The 16,860-nt window shown below is 38.0% G+C and overlaps 1 protein-coding gene across 1 annotated transcript; it reads right to left on the bottom strand.

Annotated features, from left to right (window-relative positions):
- Positions 1 to 910: 910 nt before the first annotated feature.
- On the bottom strand, positions 911 to 4,936 carry LOC110902116 (putative disease resistance protein At3g14460). The gene is made up of 2 exons (XM_035981687.1): positions 2,348 to 4,936; positions 911 to 2,263 (listed from the first exon to the last, which is right to left on the bottom strand). Exons 1-2 carry the CDS (start codon positions 4,841 to 4,843, stop codon positions 929 to 931), a joined length of 3,831 nt encoding a protein of 1,276 aa, XP_035837580.1. The 5' UTR covers positions 4,844 to 4,936; the 3' UTR covers positions 911 to 928.
- Positions 4,937 to 16,860: the final 11,924 nt, after the last annotated feature.

Here is a 16,860-nt window from a genome sequence, read left to right on the forward strand (position 1 = left end):
TCCCTTTTCGCGGAGGATTACGAACCTAAACCTTGTTATACAAACCCACTAGCAAGTGCGGAATCCAAGCTAGTAGGCAAACCGAGATGAAGCAAGTAGAGAAACAAACACACAAGATTTCACCGATTAACACCACTGTATTAATACGTATGAAGGTTCCGGTTACAAGCACAATGTTTACAATCAGTTTGCAAACTCTCAAAGTGTGTGTGTGTGAGTTTCGGACAGAATGCTCTCAACTCTCTAACTTTCTGTCTGTGTGCCTCTATCTTTCACACTACACTGCATGGGTATATATATACCCAGCCCATGATGTCTGGTCGAAGGATCCGATAGATGATCCGAAGGATCATCTTTCGGACATAGAGCTTTCGAAGGATCAGCAAGGACCTCGAAAGATTACCTTTCGAGGTCTATAGTTCGAAGCCTATCTTTCGATCACCTCGAAGGATCAACAGTATCCTTCGAGGCTATCCTTCGATACAGACAAACATATTACATCTTGTTGGCCAAGTCAAACTAGGAGGATAGTTGACTTGGTCAACTTACAGACTAACTTAGGACATCGTTTACATACAGACCGAATACAGACAAAGTACAGACACAAGTGCACCAACAATAGAGAGTGAAGATAATCACATAAACCCAAAAAACAGAAAATAAAAACAAATCAGACCAGCATAAACATTTGTGTTTAAACAGGTTGTACAAACATTATCAAACCAGCATTAAACATCATTATCATACCGGTATAAACAATAATTACATATTAAGTTGAACAGTTTTCACAAAAAGAAATCAGTAAACCATACATTTGAGATACATTTAAAAGCGTTTGTTTTAAAAAAAGATAAAAAAAAAGCAAATTAAATCAGTTATTTAACATTTAATCATTAGAGGTAGAGGGGGGGATACCTTCATATTAACTTCATGGTATGTAGATGTAGGGGATATGGGAGATGAGGGGCCAGTATCTGCCTCTTTTACTGCATCTTTCTTTCAGACCTTCTGGGCAATTACCCGAGATTTCTAAACTCAAGAGTGAAGGCAACAACATTTCTGGTAGATCCATCATCTCAGGGCAATACCAAAAAGAGAGATGGTGGAGGGAGGTGAGGTGTTGGGGATGCCAAGACACTTCCTTCAGATTAGGGCAATTGGAAAAAGAGAGACGTTGGAGGTGTTGGAGTCCCATTGAAACTGATTCCAATTTCTCAAATTCACTTATGCTAAGAGAAGTAAGAGATGAAGGAAGAAGATGAGAAAATTCACTACTACTACTCAAGCCATCTTCACCACCACCGTATAACTCTAGTTCCACAAGTGAGGTTGGAAAACTTTGTGGGCCCCACTTGGAGAAGGGCTTCTTCAACCTCCCAAGTTTTAAGAATTGCAGATTAGGAGGCCAAACCCAACCAGGAACAGAAGCATCCAATTTGGGACACTTTATTATTTCCAGTTTCTTTAAGGATGTTAAAGTGTCTGGAAATGACTCAAGGTTTTCACAATCTTCTATTCTCAATTCAGTGAGGTGAACCAAGCAGTTCAATTCAATGACTGATTTCAGATTTGGCCAATAACTTATATATACATATTCAAGCATGGGCATGCAGCTTCTGTTCATTTTTTGTCCTCCCCGCTCCCACTCCTTTTCCAATAGGTTCCTGCAACTATCGATTGTAAGTCTCTTGAGCTTCTCCTGTCCTCCTTTTGGAAAGGACACAACTCTCATTGAACTACAACTATAGACAGTCAACTCCTCAATGCCATCTGGACAGCTGCAACGCTCTATATTCTTACAATTAGACACATCCAACGTCCTAAGAGATGTTAGGAGGTTGCTCCTACAATTATCCAACTCCTTCTCCTCCTCTTTCTCTCCTAAACTCACCAAATTATCACAACCTCTCATTTCCAATGTCCTCAGCTTCACAAGAATCTTAGTTGCATCTGCATCTGATTTCACTAGGTATCTTATTTCATTACATCTCCATATCCTTAATTCTTCCACTGCCCCAAGATACTCTGTAACACCTCCCCACACCACATCGTTAAGCCCGGAAATACCATTTATACCCAACTTGGTGACTGCTGAAGCTACTTCAGCCAGACTTCTCAACACACCACTGTCACAGTGATATAATTTTAGATCATTCAATGAAGGCAGTGCTTCAAGTGTGACTTCAACCAAATTAGGACAATCTTTTATTTCAAGCTTTTGCAAGCGTGGAAACACAGCCCCTGACCATTTCTTCCAGCCATGCATATCTTCAAACCTCATAATTTCTAGTGAGGGAAATGCTTGACTAGTCCCAAATAACTCAAAACCCACAACTTCCACTCCATGTAAGCCTTCAATTAACAACTCCTTCAGTGACGGTAGTTGTCCTAGTGGCGGCATTGATGTACATCTCTTACAACCCTTTATTGACACATACTTCAAATGAAGAAATGAGGGATCCCCAACCCAATTTGGAAATTCTTTTCCCCCGTATAACCTAATTTTGAGTTGTATTAACTCATCTTGACAAGGCTTTAGCTCATTTAGGAGCTCTTTTTCAAGCATTTCATTTCGTGAATCATATAGCCCGTCACTCCAAACAAGCTCTAACTCACTAAGCTTCTTTTGTGAAAAGTTCGCCTCATGTGCATAGGTTGCATTTTGCACTTTTTCCAAACCTACAACAGAAATTTTCCCACTTAGATTCTTAAAGTCATTAAGTTTGGCTATTTCAAATCCATCTTCGCTTCTGATAATGATTTTCGAGAGATTAATGTGTAGGCTTTTCAACTCGCCAATCCCTGACAAGATCTTAAACAAAAGTCGGGTGTCCCTAACATCAAGATGTTGCAGGTTCTTCAGATTTAGGAAGTTGTTGGGCAACTCAGTTAATTTATAACAACCAAACAGGATCAATGCTTGTAAATTAACTAGATTGCAAACCTTTTCCGGTAAATGTGTGATATGAGTTTGAGATAGATTAAGATATCTCAAGTGCCTCAAAGTACCAATGGACTCCGGTAACTCACTTATTTCAAAGCCGCTCAAACTTAGAACCCTTAATAATGGTAACTTAGGAAGCAAGTCAGTCAGAATCTTATTGGATAAGTAAAATTTTTCCAAACGTTCCACCTCCCCAGCAAACGTTGCCAAGAATGTCCTCAGACATTTGGTGTTTTCAAGTACCTGGAGCTTCTCGTAAGCTACATATTTCTCACAAACAAATGACATATGGCGGTACTTGTCTAGCTTCATATTCTTAATATTCTTCCGTGACTCGTTGTCTAACCTAAAATAAAACTCGGTAGCAACAGATGTCGCCAAGTCATTCATGAGGTCATGCATCACAAATAATGATTCATTATTAGGTGCGTGTTGAAAAAATGACCTTGACAACAACTCTTCAAAGAATTTGCGACCCAAGCATTGTTCTTCTATTGAATCATTTGGAGTTGCCTGCTGCAAGAACCCTTCAGCCATCCATAATAAAACCAGTTCCTCCTTGTCAAACAAGAAGTCCTTGGGGAATAAGGAGCAGTATGCAAACAACCGCTTCAAAGGTGCCAAAAGATCATGGTAGCTAAGTCTCAGTGCTGGGATGACTTCACCTTCAACTGGTGATGTCCATATCTCACTTTCTAACACTCCCTTCCATGAATCTTCATCTTTTCTTGTCCTCAGTGATGTACCAAGTGCGATCAATGCCAGAGGCAATTTTTTACATTTTTTCACAATGCCTTCACCATGTGGTTTAAGTGACAAATGTGAATCAAAATTTCTTACGCCTAATGCATGTAGGGCAAACAAAGATAAAGCATCATCATCTGACAGGCTCTCCAGATGCTTGTATAGAGAATTGTAACCCAGCTTTTTTAGCAATATATTCTTTCGTGTTGTTACTACGATTTTACTTCCTGGAGAACATGTATAAAAGGGCCTGACGAGGGTTTCCCAATCCTCACGACTCTCACTCCACACATCATCTAACACCAATAAAAATCTTTTTTGTGTTAGGTGATCTCTAATAGCTTCTTGAAGTTTATTAAAATTTTCGTGTTCCCTCTTTACCTCACCTCCAAAAGCTATAAAGATCTCTTTGCTTCTAACAGAGATATCAAAGTCATCTGAGATGCAGATCCACGCCTTGAGTTCGAAGTGATTGTTGACTTGAACATCGTTGTACAAAAGCCCAGCCAGGGTAGTTTTCCCAACCCCACCTATACCAATTATGGGAACAATGCTATAGTTTTGATCACATGGTTCATCAGCCGGTAACAATAACTGTTGAACCAGTGCATCTTTCTCAGCTTGGCGTCCAACAATACGAGATGGGTTGACAACAGAGGATTGGAATCTTCTATTGTTGTTACTATTATTATTTCTTGGCCTGGTTTCCTCCTCCACTCTCAAACCAAGGTCAGCTTTCTCCTTAACAAGATCTTGTAATTTGGTGGAAATATCATCTAACTTGGCAAGCATCGTAGCATCCCGTGGGAAATTTGTGCAACAAGTTGGGGTGATTAGCTTTCTTACCTTGCCGGTGATGCCTTCTGAGTCGTGGGTGGACTGATCACTTTGCATGGCTTCGGTCACCCAGCCATCGAGTACGTCATCAATGTCATAAGCCAGATGCTGGAGATCATTGAGCCATCCTTTCACAGCCTCATCGGTTATCTCCTTCCGAGAAGCATCAGCAAGCACACGTTGGATTTGTTTTAAGGATCTCTGCCACTTCTTGATCTCAGCATCAAGTCCCTTGTGGCGAGCAATGGTTTTCAAAGCTGCATCGGACAGCTTCTCAAAGAGGAGAGGGAGGAGGGAAGAAAGCACGAGTTCAGCCATAGAGTTTGATGAGAGTGTAGAGGGGTATAGAAAGAAACTGTTGATGTTGTGAGGCGTTGTTTACAGTGGATTCACTCCTTCAGACTTCTTTCGTATGTTAACGTTTCAATTATTGTAAAAGGAGCACACTTTTGATTTTCTTTTTTCAAAAGAAAACCCACTACAAATAAAGGAGCACACTTTTGATTTTTTTGTCCAAAGGAAACCCAATACAAATAAAGGAGGGAAACCCACTACAAATAAAGGAGCACACTTCTGATTTTTTTTTTTTTTTTTTCAAAAGGAAAACCCACTACAAATAAATGAGCACGTACACTTTTGAGTTTTTTTTTCTAAAGGAAGCCACTACAAACATAATATATTTTCTAAATCTTTTCTTTCAAATTAGATGCCCTTTGTTATTAAATAATAAAATAATCACGCATCAACAATTGTATCATTTTCCTTTTCTATATTTAAAAAAAGAAAATGATTTGCATAACTTTTAGAACCACTAACATAACTTTTAGAACACTGACCAAATAAAAAAAACTAACACGAGATTGAATAAATAAATTTTATATACTAAATAATAAAACAATATATCTTTAAAACCTCATTTATTTACAGGTTGAATAAATATAATTTTATATCTTAAATAATAAAAAATTATACTATAAGAACCATATTCTACAGGTTAAATAAATGTAATTTTATATACAAAATAAAAAAGTTATATCTTTAAAACCACGTGTATTACACGGGTTAAATAAATGTAATATTGTTTATCAAATATAAAATAATACATCTTTAAAAAACCTCATTTATTACACATGTTGAATAAATGTAATTTTATATACCAAACAATAAAAAAATTACATCTTTAAAAATATACGTATTACACGGTTTGAATAAATATAATTTTCTATACTAAATAATAAAAAGTATATATCCTTAAAAAAACCCGTGTATTGTACGAATTGAGTAAATCTAATTTTATATATCAAATTATAAAAAGTTATATCTTAAAAAACCTCATGAGTTACATGGGTCGAGTAAATGTAATTTTATACAGTGAAAATAAAAATATTTAATATATTAATACAAAGTTTGGTTTTCGTGATAAAAATAGATTATTCTGTTGTTGCAAATTTGTTGTTTACGAAGTCTCAATAAATTTAACCATTTATCTAAAACTCCGTAAATGTATAAATGATAAATAATATTAGTTAATTTTATTTTAAGTTTCGTAAAATTTATTTATACCAAACTAAACAAAACGTTCAAATATAATTAATTCAAATAAATAATATTATAAATGAGAAGGAGATTAAACTAAATAATAATTATTCATAAGATATTAAACTAATAATATTTAGTAGGAGAGTTATCTATAATATAAGATATTAAATTGAATAATATTTTGTAGGAGGATTATCTATAATTAATTAGAAGAGATTAAATTTAAATAATAATTATTTATAAGAGATGGCCTAATATGATGAAAAGTGTCCCTAAAGTGGTTTCTTTTATTATAGTAGTTAGACTAGCTTAAGACCCCGTGTGTTACACGGGTGGCCTCAAAAAAAATATTATTTAATGGTGTTTTCATAAATCTTGTAGGTCCGGCTAGGGGAGGATCTAGTCGCCTAATCCTTGTATACAAACTAACCCGGTTGTGCGGAATCCAACCGAGATAGCAAACCGAGATAGAACACGACAAAGATAATACAAACACGAGATTCAACGATTAACACCTCTGTATTAATACTATGAAAGTCAGTTACAGCACAAGGTTTACAAATGTATTCTGTAAACTCTCTCAAACTCTCTCGTGTGTGTTCTGTGTGTGCTCTCTATGTTCTGTCTCTAGTTCTGTGTTGAGACTGTCTATTTATAGCACCAGCACCACGAAACGGAATCGAACTCGGCGAAACACGTGATAGCTCGACGAAACAGCAAAGATCATTGACGAAATGGGATTAAGTCGACGAAACACATCTTGTTTCGTCGACATCCTTTCTGTTTCGCCATTATGGGCTTAGGCCCAACAGTTGAGGCCCACTAGAGTGTTTCGCCGTCTTGTATTCAGCCCAAGGACTAAGTTCACAGTCCTTTGAAGTCTTGGCCTGCTTTTGATCTTCTTGCACACGACGGAGGAATGCCGTTGCTCAAGCCGAGTCGCGTCCACATATCGTGTATCAACAAACTCCCCCTTGGACGCTACTCGCGAGATTCGCCTTTGATGTCTTCTATGTCGGAGGATCTTCAAATTCTTCACGTCTTGAAAGCAGAAAGTGTCTCAACAAACTCCCCGTTTCATGTAGGAAGTGTGTTGACAAACTCCCCCTTAACATAAGCTCCCCCTTGAGTTATGCTCGTGAATGACTTGATCTTTAGAACTTGAGATCCTTGTGGTGTTGATGATGGTCAGCGGCAACTCGATCATATTTATCTTTTGAGTGCCTTCACATCGTGTCTTTATTCCGAAGCTTGTCATCGACCATGTTCTCCTTGCCTTTAGAATCTACACATGCAAGAAATCTAAATGCGTAATGAGAACAACTGCTTGGAATATAGTTAGTATAAACAAACAACACACATACGACCATATTTTAATCAAACACCGTCCGACAGTTTGAAAGTTTATTAAATTTGTCAATTTTAGTTTTTAACTTTCAAAACTTGCAAATTTTGACCGTTTATGAAGATTCAGTCAAATTGGTTTTCGTTCGGGTTTCAGGCAACGAAGACTCGAGCTCCAACATCGTACAATTGAAAATAAGATAGAAATAAAATCTTTTTGTCTTTTAGAAAGTTTATATTAAAACACACCTAAAATCTTTTTGGAATTTTTGAATATTTCAAATGTAAAGACAGAAAGCAGTAAATAAATATATACAGAGATGCAGAAACTGAAAGCATTAAATAAATATTTACAGACATTCTTTTTGCGAGTTTCAAGGGTAAGAGAATCATATCAGTGTACGGTCATGCCAAAACGCTCTAGTTGTTCCATTAGTTAACATTAAGATAAGCATCCTATAACAATTATTAGTATTGTTGTCCACATAAGCTCAACTTATCAGATGTAATCATGCGAGGGGATACGTTAAGGTATGATTTATACTTACCGACCGGTGTTCATCCACATCACGACACATTCCCGTATCAAGGTATGCACGAGGGTTCATCTTACCGGTGAGTATACCGATTATCATCTGTTTGACCGTATATGATGTGAGATTCTCACTTATTTTGATTGAAAACAAGCCCTATGTGATAGAATCACTTATTGATGAGGAACTTGATTTTCATATGCATGAGGGCACAAGAGCAAGTCCGTGAACAGGTCAGTACTTTCGTACAGCAGAGAGACGAACTTGACTCCCGGATAAGTGTGATATTTTATCACTTATTTGTTTGGACATGTGATTGTTGATCACTTATTGAGGTCGAATGCAATATGTACACGTATGTATAGTATCATGGAAGATCTAGACTTGCGTCCCCGTTATTTTTCGGTAAAAGATACAACCATGATACCCAGATGATAAGCAACATAAAGACCGAATATCTCAGAACCTCGGCAATCTATCAAACGAAATTTCGGTACTAAGACCATATGCCAATGAATGGTTCCCACCTGGTCTTCAGTCGATTTAAGGTTTATATCACCCTGCACACTTTAAAATGATTGTGAGCCTACCGATACATCTTATATAGAGTTGCTTATCGTTTTTCAGTTTAGGTTTAAAGAGGTTTCGGCAAACCACTGATGTACTATCATTTTCTCTTTTTCTCGCCAGGAAACTCATTTTTGTTTTTCTATTGTTTTTGTGTTTTCGAAATTTTTTCGATGTTTTTGGATTTTCAAATTTGGATTTACTCCCCCTAAAATCAACAAACTAAGATAAATTTAAAACACAAAGGTATTTACAAAAATGATTTTCCGATGTTGGTTTTACTCTTGCTTGACCTTAATGCCGTTTACCAATAATAAAAAGTCAAATCTTGATTTGTCAAATGCTTTGGTAAAAAGGTCGGCACATTGGTCATCGGTGTGGACCTTAACAACATCGATTAGCCTTTTATCAAAGCAATCACGTATGAAGTGATATTTAATTTCGATGTGTTTAGTCTTTGAATGCTGTTGAGGATTTCTAGTGATCTGTAAGGCAGCAGAATTATCAACGTAAATACGAGTAGTTAGGAATTCAAAACCGTAGTCGCGCAATTGTTGTTGGATCCACAGGACTTGGGAGCAACAACTTGAAGCAGCAATGTATTCAGCTTCGCATGTTGATGTAGCGACACAAGTCTGCTTCTTGCACTGCCATGTGACTAGGCGATTTCCCAAAAACTGACATCCAGCCGTTGTGGATTTGTCGTCGATTTTGCATCCGCCAAAATCAGAATCACTAAAAGCGATCAAGTCAAAGTTATTATCCCTAGGGTACCATAGACCGGTGTCAGGGCAACCCTTCAAATAACGAAAAATCCTTTTTACAGCTGCAAGATGTGAGGCCTTCGGGTTGACTTGATATCTGGCAAGCAGGCACGTTGGGTACATTATATCTGGTCTTGATGTTGTGAGGTACATAAGAGATCCGATCATTGCGCGGTAGTATGAGGGGCTAACAGATTCACCCTTCAAGTCCGGAGTAATTCCGTGATTTTGTTGCAATGGGGTACCGATGGGCGTTGCATCAGACATCTGGAACCGGCTCAAGATGTCACCAACATATTTAGTCTGATGGATGAATATCCCAGACTCAGTTTGTTGCACTTGTAGGCCCAAAAAGAAAGTCATTTTCCCCATAGCACTCATCTCGAATTTATCCTGCATAGTGCGCTCGAAATTCCTACACAAAACATCATTAGTAGAACCAAAAATAATATCATCAACGTATACATGTACCAGAAGAAGATCTCCATATTGTTCTTTGATGAAAAGAGTACAGTCGATAAGACCTCTGCGAAATCCATTCTTCAGCAGATAATCAGATAAGGTTGCGTACCAAGCTCGCGGTGCTTGATGTAGACCATAGAGAGCTTTGTTGAGCAACCAAACCTGATCGGGATGGATAGGATCTTCAAAACCTGGAGGCTGTTCGACGTACACCTCTTCTTCTACCACACCATGTAAAAATGCACTTTTGACGTCCATCTGGTAAACCTTGAATCCTTTGAATGAGGCATAAGCCAGAAAGATCCGAATTGCTTCCAGACGTGCAACAGGTGCATACACTTCGTTGTAGTCGATCCCTTCTATCTGACGAAAACCTTGAACGACTAATCTTGCTTTGTTTCGGATAACAACTCCACGGTCATCCTTTTTGCATTTGAACACCCAACGGGTACCAATCTTCTTTTAGCCAACAGGTTTCTCTACGAGTTTCCAGACACCAAGCTTCTGGAATTGTTGCAGTTCTTCCTACATTGCTTCAACCCAAGAGTTATCTTTCATAGCTTCTTTCCAAGTTCTTGGCTCTTCCTGTGAGACATAACACGCGAAAGACCAATCATTTTGTTGCCCGGATTCTCGAATAGCTGCATACAAGCCTGCATTGTTATTGTTTCGCAACATGTTTCTTGTTTGAATGCCACTCTACACATTTCCGATGATGTTTTGTTGAGGATGGGTATTATGAATCCTTGTTTCTGGATTATCTTGAACTGGAATATTTGTACCCAGATTGTTGAGATTCAGATCAACAACCAATTCAATGCCTGGAATTAACAAAGAGGATGATGCAGTAGCTTCAGCTGTTCTAGGGGCGTCCACTGGAGGAGTACCCTCTGAAGTACCATGAACTGCTGTTGTTGGGGCTTCTTGATCTGCATCGAGAAATTCATCATCCTCTGAAGATTCGTTCAATTCGGCAGCATCGTGAAAATTCTCATTGTCGAGAGCATTATTGTTCACTGAAGATGGTTCTTGATTGACAAGAATTGGACGAACCACCGGTGAAACTGTTGCGTTGTCACTCTCGAAAAACATCCTTGCCGCAGCATTTTCTTCAACTGCTTCAACATTGATCGAATTGAAAAAGTCATGGTACTCAAACATCCAAGGTTGACCAGGACATTTGACTGGCAATGTGTGCCTTTGAACTCTGACCTCAGACCATTCCTCGACGCTTTTAGTCTGTAGATTCCAGACTCTTAAGTTTGGGGTAGCATACCCAAGAAAGTATCCCTCAATTGCTTTTGCCCCAAACTTTCCATTAGGATCAATTATTGTGCACGGAGCTCCAAACGGTTCAAGATATGACAAATCTGGTATCCGTTTGTGAAGAAGCTCATAGCAGGTCTTGTTGTGCCTTTTGACTGTAAGGACTCGATTCAACGTGTAACATGCAGAGGCCACAGCTTCACTCCAGAATGGAATGGGCAACTGCGACTCTACCAACATTGTCCTAGCAGTCTCGATCAATGTACGGTTCTTACGTTCAGTGACGCCATTCTGTTGAGGAGTATAAGCTACACTAAATTCGTGTAGAATACCTTTTGAAGTGCAAAACTCCACCATGGCATGATTTTTAAGCTTTGTACCGTTGTCGCTGCGTATCCGTCTAACCTTCAACTTATACAAATTCTCAATCTGAATGATCAAGTTTTTGATAATACCAAAGGTTTCACTCTTGTGTGCCATGAACGCCACCCAAGAAAATCTTGAATAATCATCAGTTATCACGAGGCAATATTGATCATTCCGGATGCTTTTATGTTTGACAGGACCGAACAAATCCATGTGCAAACGTTCTAGCGGAACGGCCACCGTGTTGATTTTCTTTGTAGGTCCGGCTAGGGGAGGATCTAGTCGCCTAATCCTTGTATACAAACTAACCCGGTTGTGCGGAATCCAACCGAGATAGAACACGACAAAGATAATACAAACACGAGATTCAACGATTAACACCTCTGTATTAATACTATGAAAGTCAGTTACAGCACAAGGTTTACAAATGTATTCTGTAAACTCTCTCAAACTCTCTCGTGTGTGTTCTGTGTGTGCTCTCTATGTTCTGTCTCTAGTTCTGTGTTGAGACTGTCTATTTCTAGCACCAGCACCACGAAACGGAATCGAACTCGGCGAAACACATGATAGCTCGACGAAACAGCAAAGATCATTGACGAAATGGGATTAAGTCGACGAAACACGTCTTGTTTCGTCGACATCCTTTCTGTTTCGCCATTATGGGCGTAGGCCCAACAGTTGAGGCCCACTAGAGTGTTTTGCCGTCTTGTATTCAGCCCAAGGACTAAGTTCACAGTCCTTTGAAGTCTTGGCCTGCTTTTGATCTTCTTGCACACGATGGAGGAATGTCGTTGCTCAAGCCGAGTCGAGTCGAGTCGCGTCCACATATCGTGTATCAACAAATCTTTTATTGAAAGATTTGTTTCTATATATATTCATTTTGGTATCATCGCGAACTCATCAAGACACGCAACATAATTAATGAAACACAATAGTTTGATATATTCAAAGGCTCATACATTAAACAATTTACAACAATGCCAACTAATCCACTTTGATTTTGTTGCCCTTAAAAATATTTAGTCAAAGAATAATCTTGATATAGCTTGATAAGTCAACTTTTAGGTGGATTGATTGCCTAATAATCTCTTCCGTATATCTTATTACCCTATGCATGTGCTCATAACATGTTATGCATAACAATTCAGACATGTATGTATTTATATGGTTGTATGCATGTAGTGTAAATAAAAACCTTCTGGCGACTTTCGTATGTTCAACCCAATTGACCCATTACCTTTCGAGTAACTATTTTATTTGACCCATCAAAGATAATGTATAGCCCAGAATCCACATCAACTTGTTTTAAGTACATACATGAAAATCAAATAGATCTATCAACCAATTCAGATAGAAGTTTCACAAATGAGCAAACTGGAACTTACATTACATTACATTCGGTTCAATATCAAAATCCTTATTGAAATCTTCAATATAAAAACCATTCTAAAATAATTCAACATTATATAATACTATCCACCTTTGCAAACATGGAGGTTACATTAAAGCACACATAGCAGTTGTAACGCCCGGCTCTTTTGTACTTTCCATTTATAGAAAGTTTTGTTCGTATTTCTATTTTTGGAAACCTTGTATTCTTGTAATCGTTCCCTTCGTTGTAATCATTATCAAACCGAGACTTGGATCACTAATGAAACTTGTATTTTGTTACATTTATGTTGTACACACTCTATATACACTCGTATGTTCGAATTGGTGAATCAATTGGTGTTTAATCATTAATCTTGGAAACTATGTGCTAAACTTGTAATTAATCTAAACTTATGCATAAAACGTGTTTTGAACGAGAACGACACTTGATTTGATACTTATACGCTTGATTATACTTGGTTTATACTCCTCATACTTAATCATATCTTAAACTATGCTTTGTGACAAATATGACCCTTAAAATACCCTAAAAACATCAAATACACAACTCCAGGGGCCAAATTGTAATAAATGAAACTTATACCCGGAACCTTAAAGGCGCGCGGCCCGCGTGGACTTACCCTGTCCCCTTACGCGGCCCGCATGGACCTCATGTCTGCAGAAAAGTTGGACAGTCGCGACCAGCTTCGTTTTTTAGCGGGATTTCTTGGTTTAAACCGAGTTTTAGCCTTAGTTAACCCCCCCAAATCAACCCTAATCACTCCCCTATAAGTACCCAAGGTCCTCCAAGCACTTGGACACTTTCATCACTCTCAAATCTCTCCTAAACACTCTCAAATTCTAGCAAGAATCTGCATTTTCGGACAGATTCATACTCTTGCACTAAAGTGAGTATAACTTGCTCATTTCTTAACGAAATTACTTGATTCTTCTTCCTACTTGCTTGGTTAATCATGGAGTTTGATTCCTTGACTTCTCCTTGGAGAAATCAGACCTGGAATTGCTCTGAAATGGTCCAAAAACTTTCTGTTTTGTTACATACTTGTTTAAACTTCATCCAACTTGTGTCTAACACATCTCACACCAATGTCCTAACGCTTACAACCTCTCTTATGGTTGGGTAAGCTTAAAAACATGGTTGAGACACTTAAATCAGAGGTTAAAACCTCACAAATATTCTGTTTTAGTTAGGGTTTTACCCACAAGTAGTGTTCAAGCATGAAGCTTGATGAATGTGTGATGGTTGGACTAGCTTGGGCTATCCTTCATAGAAATCCACTCACTAGTTGATGTTTTTCCATAGATTAGTTGTTGTTATTACATTATTACTTGAAAGTTCATGACCCTCCTTGTTGTTTATAACAACAAGTGTAGTGGTGAACAATAGAGGTGCCTAAATGGAAGCTTGTTCTTCCTACCTCATGTATGAACTCTATGCCACAAAGAGGTGCCTAAATGGAGACATTAATCTCCTACCTCATGCTTGAACCATAGGACTTTGTAATCTTTATATTATCTAAATTATTCCATATGTATACCTAAGTAACTAAACTTGATGATAACCTAATAGTTACTTGTCCAAAAAATATGTTACATCATCTATGACCATGCCCTTGTTACGACTCTAATGGACCTTTGAATCCATGAAATCATACAAACTCTTTTGAGTTTTAATAGTGTCAAGAACAAGAGTTATGTGTACAAGATGATTATTTTCACTTATGTTATTTTCCTTACATTTTAGACTCCGAATCTATAATCTTCCAATTTCCCCAAGCTCACACACCTTTGTTTCCCTCGTGTAGAAGGACAAGGTGCTCCAAACTAATCCATCCACCAAAACCACTCGCGGGATTTCAAAGTAGGAAAGCTTGCAAAAACCGTGAGTATACTCGATCCCTTTTCCCCCTTTACACTTTGGGATGCAACATGTATAATTATGCAAACATCTTTAAACTAAAATAAACATACTCAATCCTTGTACAAACATGAAACTAATGTGCTTTACTTATGATTCTTGTATGCTCTATTTGAACGATTTGGAACGTATATGCTCATTAACTTTGCTAGCCCACCTTAACAATTATAGCGCTATAGGATTTACGCACCGCCCGTTAAACTTGGGGTATTGTTAAGTTAAACATTTACCACCCCGCTATCAATTGGGATTAGGTTATTTTATGCGTTGGATTCTTGGGTTTGATCATAGTGTACGCCAAAATTGCATACTAGTAATTCACATATTATGAGTCATGTTGGATTCGAGCCTTTTATTCTATTATGCTATGTAAACAAACTTGTATACTCGCTCATTGCCTTTGCATTGAAACTCTATTTTAATACATGTTGCAGGTTGATTTATGAAGTATGGATGATTGATGAAACAAGTTTAGGGTGGACTAGATACACACCTTTAATCTATCTATCTTTTGATGTTATGTTGAAATTTGAACAATGTTGTTATTTTTTTGTTGTATGACAATTTAGCAATTGCAATGAAATTTGAGTTTAATTAAATATTGTCACATAGTGTTATGAAGTCTCTAGCAATCTATACACACTTCGTCTCATCCCGATGTTTCCGCCATCGGTTGGGGTGTGACAGATTGGTATCAGAGCCATAACTATAGGGAATTAGGAAAATTGCCATGCTTTTGCCCTAATCTATAGTTCTAAGAATTTTGCCTCTTATTTGTTGTTTAAAACTTTTGTACTCTACCATGCATGCTTCCTAGCTATACTTTTGATTAAATTTATGTGCCTTTCCTAAGGCTAACACGAATACACTTATGCTATTTTTATACTCTTGTAACACCAACGAGAAGAATTTACCAAAATAGGCGTGAAACCCACAATTTGGTAAACGACTCTCATTCTACCTTTAATCTATTTTGCACGAAATTCCACCATTAAGCTAGGAGTGACATCCACAACTTAATGGTAATTTCCATTTCAACTCTAGTGGACCCTCGTCAAAGTGTCAAAATTTTATTTTGGCCGACGAGTACCAACCACATTTAGGGTACGAAATCGTCAAGTTAGGGGTGAAACCCGCACCTCGTCGATTAAGTCCCATTCCTTGATTTTTATTCTCGCCAAAGTCCCGAATGTTTCAATCATTTAGAGATGTGTAGTAACCGGAAGGGTAAGATACCGTTAATCGCTTCTCGACGAGAGTATCTTACTTATAGGCCAAAGCACAATATCTCTAATTCAAAAGAACTTTCGACCCACTTTGGAATAGTCGACGTTTCTCTACCCGAAACAATCCAATGTTTTATTGAGCCTCTCTTTTATGTATCTCAATTTATATGTGATTTTTATACTTGAACGTTCATTCATTTCCAAATGTCGTTTTAATCATTTCGCACGTTATCGCAATCACAAACAATAATAATCCCTCGTGAACAAACTAAATTTACAATGCTTTCGTTTATTCATGTTATGCTATGTGAAATTCATGACTATGCTATATGAAACGTTTAAACTTTTATGCTATGCAAATCAACTTGAACCTTTATACTATGTGACCCTTTATGCTATGTGATCAATTTCATTTTTTTTTCTTTAACAAACATTATGACCAAGTCTCACTCGTTCGTTCTTTTGAATCTTAGATGTCTTCTCGTCACTCCAACGCGTCTAGGAAGTCAAAGTCTCGCTCCACAAAGAAGATGATGGCTTTCATGGCCGATCAATTTGCTCGCGTCGTCCCAAAGGTCATTTCCGAGATTCGAGCCTCTGAAACTCCTCACTCTTCCGTCGACTCTAAGGTTGAAGCATGCAAGCCCGTCTCGTTCAACTTTAAGCACTTTTCATCGTGCAATCCAAAGCCATTCACTGGCAATGATGGGGTGACCGCCATGCTCGAGTGGTTTGACAGCATAGAGGTCACATTCATCAATAGCGATTGCCCCAAAGAGCTCAAGACGCGCAACGCGACTGGGGTATTCCAAGCCCGAGCTCTCGAGTGGTGGACGAATGAAAGGAACATCCGTTCGAACGAGCTGGCATATGCGTTGGCATGGGAAGAGACTAAGGCCCTGATGATGGATGAGTTTTGTCCTCCGCATGAGCAACGAAAGTTGGAGGAAGAATTTTG

The sequence above is a fragment of the Helianthus annuus genome, chromosome 13 (assembly GCF_002127325.2).
Source record: "Helianthus annuus cultivar XRQ/B chromosome 13, HanXRQr2.0-SUNRISE, whole genome shotgun sequence".
NCBI lineage: Eukaryota > Viridiplantae > Streptophyta > Magnoliopsida > Asterales > Asteraceae > Helianthus > Helianthus annuus.

Excerpts from the sequence above, each read along its gene's own strand:
- LOC110902116 (XM_035981687.1), bottom strand. The coding sequence starts at position 4,843 with ATGGCTGAACTCGTGCTTTCTTCCCTCCTCCCTCTCCTCTTTGAGAAG. Across the intron at positions 2,264-2,347 it reads AGTTGTTAATTGAAGGCTTA|CATGGCTGGAAGAAATGGTC; the intron begins CATGGAGTGGAA and ends TTTGAAGATATG.